This window comes from Alexandromys fortis, unplaced genomic scaffold (assembly GCF_014885135.2).
Source record: "Alexandromys fortis isolate MF-2015 unplaced genomic scaffold, M_Fortis_MF-2015_v1.1 scaffold_61, whole genome shotgun sequence".
Lineage (NCBI taxonomy): Eukaryota > Metazoa > Chordata > Mammalia > Rodentia > Cricetidae > Alexandromys > Alexandromys fortis.
This window is the reverse complement of record NW_026067962.1, coordinates 2,809,947-2,816,872: the sequence shown is the minus strand read 5'-3', so window position 1 is coordinate 2,816,872 and position 6,926 is coordinate 2,809,947. Positions and strand designations below refer to the sequence as shown.

The 6,926-nt window shown below is 38.1% G+C and overlaps 1 protein-coding gene across 1 annotated transcript; it reads right to left on the bottom strand.

Moving 5' to 3' along the window:
- Window positions 1-5,913: 5,913 nt before the first annotated feature.
- Window positions 5,914-6,510, bottom strand: LOC126508312 (L-lactate dehydrogenase A chain-like). The gene has a single exon (XM_050153504.1). The coding sequence runs from the start codon at window positions 6,508-6,510 to the stop codon at window positions 5,914-5,916; it is 597 nt and encodes a 198-aa protein (XP_050009461.1).
- Between the last annotated feature and the right edge of the window lie 416 nt (window positions 6,511-6,926).

Sequence of the window (6,926 nt, the reverse complement as noted above, 5' to 3'; positions counted from 1 at the left end):
CTGAAACTGAGAAGCTGTAAGGCAAAGAACACAGTCAATAAGACAAAACAGCAACCTACTGAATGGGAAGACATCTTTACCAACCCCACAACAGACAGAGGACTGATCTCCAAAATATATAAAGAGCTCATGAAATTAGACATCAAAATGCAAATTAATCCAATTAAAAATGGGGCACAGATTTAAATAATTTCTTTAATGCTTAAAGAAAGAATTTCATTTTGGTTATCTACTAAGCAATCATTTTCTTCCTTCCTACCTCGATTTTGTCTAGCCCTTCTGTAGGGCTAGAGGCCTGAGGAGATGTTTATTTCCCAAGCTTCTTAACCATGAAGTTGTTCAGATGTTGATACAGAATGTGTGGGGAAGTTTTTGGAAAGGCTTTCAGGCAAAGTCTTACTTGTGAAAGAATGAGCTATAAGGACTGGTGAATAAATCTGTGAAAAACCATCAACATTACATACTATGGTTTCACACACACAAACAAAAGAGTGTTGCTGTATTTCTCAATCCTTCTGGTGATAGAGACTTGTGGGGCATAGAATGAAGACAGGGAACAAGAAGGAGTAACACACTTTAAATTTTTCCAGGAATTTTATATCAAATAAGAAGGATGTTCTAGAGAATGAAACCAATATGAAGAAAACCAGAGCTCTGAAAAAGACACAGGAAGATAGAGATAGAGTCACCATAATCGCATACAGATTTCAGATATTATTGTGTCCCTATACTTTCTTGCCCTTGAATTTTTGAACCAATATCCACCATCTCTCCCTTGGAAAATCAGTTAAAACCTGGTGAGATAAGAACTTTGGTAGAAAATAGGAAGCACTTTTGGGTGTGGCCCAGATGTAAGCATGAATAAGAATCATTCCTGGTTTTGTCTGCCTCCTTTCATCACCCAAGAGCTCAGTCACTTCTGTGGCTGATGCCATTCTTTGCGACTTCAGAACCCAGTCTTTCCCCCCTTCCAATGTAAATACCAGCAGCTTTCCAGGAACTTTCCATGACTTCTGGAGAAAATCTGGACTGAAGAGGAGCAGCTCCTGGAGTCTGAACCTCTCTCCCCAGCATGTGGATGACCACTGTCGGTCTACTCAGTTCTTATCACATAAACAAATCTGATAAATTGCTTTTCATGATGTATATTCATCCTCCTGGTTTTATTCCTCTAGAGAACACTATCCCACATGTGTCTTATTGAGGGATGATTATACTCCTAAATTCACACATAGTACAAATTATGAGAAAGAGAAAGTAAAATATTGGCAGAATGTTAGTCCCTTTTGTGTGTAAGTGAAAAAAGAATGGGTATCATTGTATTTGTCTTTAATATTTCCTATAGTTTTGTAATTTTCATAATAAAATGTGGAGAAATAAGACATACTAGTTTGCTCTCATGGTTCAAAATGAGTAGGATTGAAAATATCACAGTTGTGCTTCTTCTTTTTATTTTCTTCCATAATTTTGATTTTTATTTAAAAGGTTTTTTCATACAATACATTCTGATCATTGTTTTTTCTCCCCCATCTTCTCCCAGATCCTTCTCACCTCCACATCCAAATCCACATCCTTCCTTTCTCTGTTATTAGAACACATACAAGTAAAAACAGGAGTAAAAGAAGGAAACGGAATATGACAAAACAAATAAAAATTCTGAAAAAAAAGATCCAAAGAAAAGGCACAAGAAACACATATAGGTATGTAGACACACACCAACATTCATACATAGATCCCATAAAACCACAAAACTAGAACCCATAATACAGAAGCAAAAGCTCTGTAAGGTTAAAAAATGCACAGACAAAGCATTATGAGACAAAATTATTTCAAAAATATTATTTAGTTTTGTTCATGTTGGTCACCTACTACTTGGCATGGGTCCTGCCCTTAACAGTGGTTTGTATTTCCAAACTTTTTATTAAGAGGATATGGGCATTTTTTTGTTTTATACTTGATAAACTTATAATTACTGCTTCTATAATATTAGGGGTTATAAGCCAATTTAAAATGTTCATCTAATCTTTATTTAACTTTAGTGGGTAGTATATCTCAAGAAAAGTAATTATTCATTTCTTTTGGGTTTTCCAATTTGTTGAAGTAAAGTCCACATGATTCTCTTGATTTCCTCAGTGTCTGTTATATACTCATTTTTGTCTCTAATTTTGTTAATTAGTATCTTTTTTCTCTGTCTTTTAGTTAATTTGGCTAAGAGTTTGTCAATCTTACTGATTTTCTCAAAGAATCAGCTCTTTGTTTTATTGATTCTTCATATTGGTCTTTCTTGTTTGTTTCTCTTATATTGATTTCAGCCTGACTTTGATTTTTCTTGCTGTCTGAAGATGGTCGCTTAAAAGAAATCCCACACTAGCTCAGAAATGAGAAATAGATGGTTATTTATTTAGGGGTAAACTTACAAATCAGAATCCTCTGCTGAAAAGGAGATCAGAAACCGAATTCCGCAACTGGAACGGGGTGGGGGGGAGATGGGGTTGGGTCTGGGGGGAGGGGAGGGGGAAGGCCGGTCGCATGCTCTGCATCAGCATATATAGTATAAGAGGCCACATCCCAGTGGGCAGGTAACCACTAGCTGTAAGACTTCCTATAGCAGCTGTCTACTCTTGGAAGTTATTTCTTCTTTTTGTCTTAGGACGTTCAGGTGTTCCATTGAATTACAAATAAGAAACCTCTCCATTTTTTTAGATAGTGCTATAAACTTCCCTTTTAGAATTACCTTCATTGTGCCCTATAAGTTTAGATATACTGTGTTTTAATTTTCATTTAATTCTAAAAATTCTTAAATTTCTTTTCTAAATTCTTTTTCAACCCATTTTTCATCCAGTACTGAGTGGTTCAGCTTTCATGAGTTTGTAAGCTTTCTCTTGCTGATATCCAGCTTCAATATCTGATGGTCAGATATAATGAGTGCAAGGTGTTCTTTTAATTTTCTTCTATCTGTTGAGACTAGCTTGGTGTTCAAGTATGTGGTCAATTTTAGAAACAGTCCCATGAGTTGCTGAGAAGAAGAAGCTGTGTTCTTTTGTGTTTGGATGAAATTTTCTGAAATATTGGCTAGGTCTATTTGATTTATGATGTGATTTATCTCCAGCAATTCTGTTTAGCTTTTTGCTTTGATGGTCCTCTCATCTGTTAGCAGGAGCTGGGCATTGAGGTCACCCACTACAATTGTTTGAGGGTCAATATGTGGTTTTAGCTATAGTAGTATTTCTTTTATGAACTTGAGTGCCCTTGTGTTTGATGCATAAATGTTTAGAATTATAAAATCCCTTTGGTGGATTTTTCCTTTAATGTTCTTTAGTGTCCTTTTCTATCTCTTCTGATTAGCTTTGATTTGAAGTTTAATTTTGTCAGATATTAAAATGGCTATTTGTTTAAAAAGGTCTATTTGCTTGGAATATGCTTCTCCATCCTTTTACCCTGAGATGATTGATGTCTATCCTTTGTGTTAAGGTGCATTTCTTGGATGAAGAAGAAAGGTAGATTCTGGTTTTGATTCTATTTTGTTAGTCTGTGTTATTTTATTGTGGAATTGAGACCACTGATGTTAAGAGTTACCAATGAGCAGTATTTGTTGATTCCCACTATTTTTCTGTAGTGATGTGGGTTTCTTTTAACCCCTTCTTTTGATGTGTTGGTCTGACATTATTTATTTCTTGTGTTTATTTGGGTGGTTAGCTACTTCATATTGAAATTTTCCTTCTAGCACCTTCTGTTGGATTAAATTTGTAGTTAGACATTTGAATTTGGTTTCATTGTGGAATGTCTTTCTCTGTTGTGTTTGAAGGTGTAGTTTGGTTTAGTAGTCTGGGTAGGCAGCTGTGGTAGTTTGTGTAACACTCTTATTGATCCCTCTGGCTTTTGGAACTCGTTGAGAACTCAAGTGTTATTAATGTGGTCTGCCTTTGTGTGTTATTTGTTTTTTTTTTTCTCTTAGAGCTTTTAATATTTTTCTTTGTCCTGTATATTTAGTATTTTGATTATTACATGCTATGGGAAATTTCATTTCTGGTCCAATAGATTTGTCATTCTGTATGTTTCCTATATCTTGATAGGCATCTTCTTATTTGGGTTTAGGAAAATTTTCTTCTATGATTTGGTTAAAAATGTTTTCTGTGCATTTGACCTTGGCTTCTTCTCCTTCCTCAATTCTTATGGTTCATAGATTTTGTCTTTCTGTAATGTCCCAGATTTCCTGTTATTTGGGGGGGGGAGGGAGGAGCTGGATCATTTAGATTTAACAACGTCTTTGACCAAGGTATCTATTTCTTCTATCTGGTCTCTAATGCCTTGGGGTCTCTATTCCATCTCTTGTGCTTTATGAGCAAGGTTTACCTATGAGGCCTCTGTTTGACTTCTTAAAGTTTTCATTTCCAGTATTATTTTAGACTGGATTTTCTTTAATGATTCTATTTAAACAATGTCTTGAACTATTTTCATGATTTCCCACCACTGTTTGTTTGTGTTATCTCACTTTACTAAAGGATTTATTCATAACCTATTAACTACCTGTAGCTGGTGAGGTCATGGACCTTAGAGGAGAACTTAATACTGCCGTTTTCCTAAACCAGTTTAGTTCCCAACTTCATTCTAAACACGTTCCCTTCTAAGTACAGATAAGTATATTGTTTACTCTTCATCAAAGACATGCCTTTTTACAGCAGAGACCATTACAGAAAACTACAAATTCAGAGAGCAACTGGCCATGAGGTTCCCAGCTCTAATCGATGTATATAACACAAACCCTACACCCAAAGCTCAGGAAACATGGCAGAAAAGAGGGCTGAAGAACTTTAAGTGCCAGAGGATCAGGAAATATGTTATGACATTGTGCCTTCTAGCTACAAACTCAATATTAAAAATTCTGTAGAAGACATCACTTGTGTTTGGCTTTTAATTTTTGCTTTGTTTCTTTTGTTTTGAGACAGGGTTTCTCTGTGTAGCCTTGGCTGTCCTGAAACTAACTGCCTCTGTAGACCAGACTGGTCTCAAACTCACAGAGATTCACCTGCCTCTGCCTCCCCAGTGCTGGGATTAAAGGGGTGTGCCACCACCACCCAGCTTTGGTTTTTAAATTTAAAACAAAACTTTTTGAACCTTTCATTGAATTTTTACTGTTAAAGGTTTATTTGGAGTTTTTGTTGGCACGACATTTGGGTAGTTGGTTGCATCACCCATATGCAGATCTTACTTTTTACATAATATTGCTATGTACACTATAGGCATAAATAATATCCTGTAGAAAAGTTATATACAACATAGGCATAAGGGATTTACATACTCGAGCCAGGTTATGACTATTTGGGATCTCACTGCCTTAGGCACATTTGGTGAAGCTGTGAAGCACAGAAACACAACAGGCTCAAAGGATAAGTGAAGCCTGCACACCACTGGCAGTGTGTCTTGGAGACAGTTCAACTGTCAACTAATCAGGTTACCACTACACAAGTACCACTTAGCATCAGCATAGAGCTGTGGGAACTGAGGTTTTCTCCAACTCACCTTAATACGACTTCACTAACCGCAGCATAGATGAGAAGGGGACAGTGTGTGGTCTCATAGAAGCCCTGTTGCAGTCTGCACATCTGCACAGCTAAGACATCTGAAGACTTTAGAAGTGCAGCTTTTTCTGGATCCCCCAGAATGTATCAGCGCTTTTCTTCAAGTAGGCCCTCTCTACATGAGTCATTTAGTCACAACATGTAAGATTTTGTCCAGGGGCAGAAGTGACACTGAGGAAGACATCATCCTTTATTCCTTCATTCCATAGAGTCCTTGGTGGAAATGGGATGCACCCTCCTAAGATTCAGAGATGCTAATGGCCCAGGACATATAGCCTTTCAGTTCGACCATGTCATAGGTCCTGTCATCCACCTGCTTGTGAACCTCTTCCCACTATTCCTTGTCTGCATCTGTGCCCAGTTCTGGCTTCAAATTCTTCAGGGAGATGACAGCAACATTGAAGCCACTCCACATCGGCACCCTGGAGTCTTCATGTTCCTCTAGGAGCCAACCATGACAGCCCAGTGAAGGAACTCCCAGCCTTTCTCCCTTCAGGTAACAGAACTGAGCTGAATCCAGATTGCAACCATTTCCGATAACTCGGTTTTTGGGAAAGCCACTTACAACTATGTAGGTCAAGATATCTACTGGGTTTGAAACAATAAGCAGTTTGCAGTTTGGAATGTACATCACATTGTTGGGAATGATGAACTTAAAGATATTCATGTTCACTGGACCAAACCGAGTTGACTCTCTCTTGCTGATGGGCCCCCTGCTGTTACAATCCAGACTGGAGTCTGCAGTCACTCTACAGTCTTTGCCAGAGACAATTTGTGGTGTTCTAAGGAAAAGGCTGCCATGCTGGAGATCCATCTTCTCTCCCTTGAGTATGTCCTCCATGACATCAACACGGGCAAGGTCATCTGCCAAGTCCTTCATTAGGATACTGATGGCACAAGTCATGCCAACAACATCAACCCTAAAAACCATAATCTTGTTCTTGGAGCTGGGAGGAGATGTTCTTTCTTAAGAAGATTCCCAGTAAGCTGGTTCTTGAGGCTTGCCATCTTGGCCTTGGAACCTTTTGGAACTGACAATGCACAATGGGCCATCATTGGGCACACAGGGGTGTGGTCTGAGCTTAAAGACGATGTTGGAGCTGAACATTCAGAATTTTAAATGGTATATTTATCTATTTCTTGAGAATTTCACACAGTATATTTAGATCATACTTATTTCTTTCCCACAACTCCTCCTAGATCTTCCTTATTTCTTTACCAACTCGACTTTATGCTGCCGCACCCCCCACTCCCATGGAGGAGGGTTAGTCCAAACCTGTGGAATCGAGCCTGTGTTGGCTTACTACCCCTGACTACTCCTGGGATCTGTCCTGGAGTGTGGTCTAT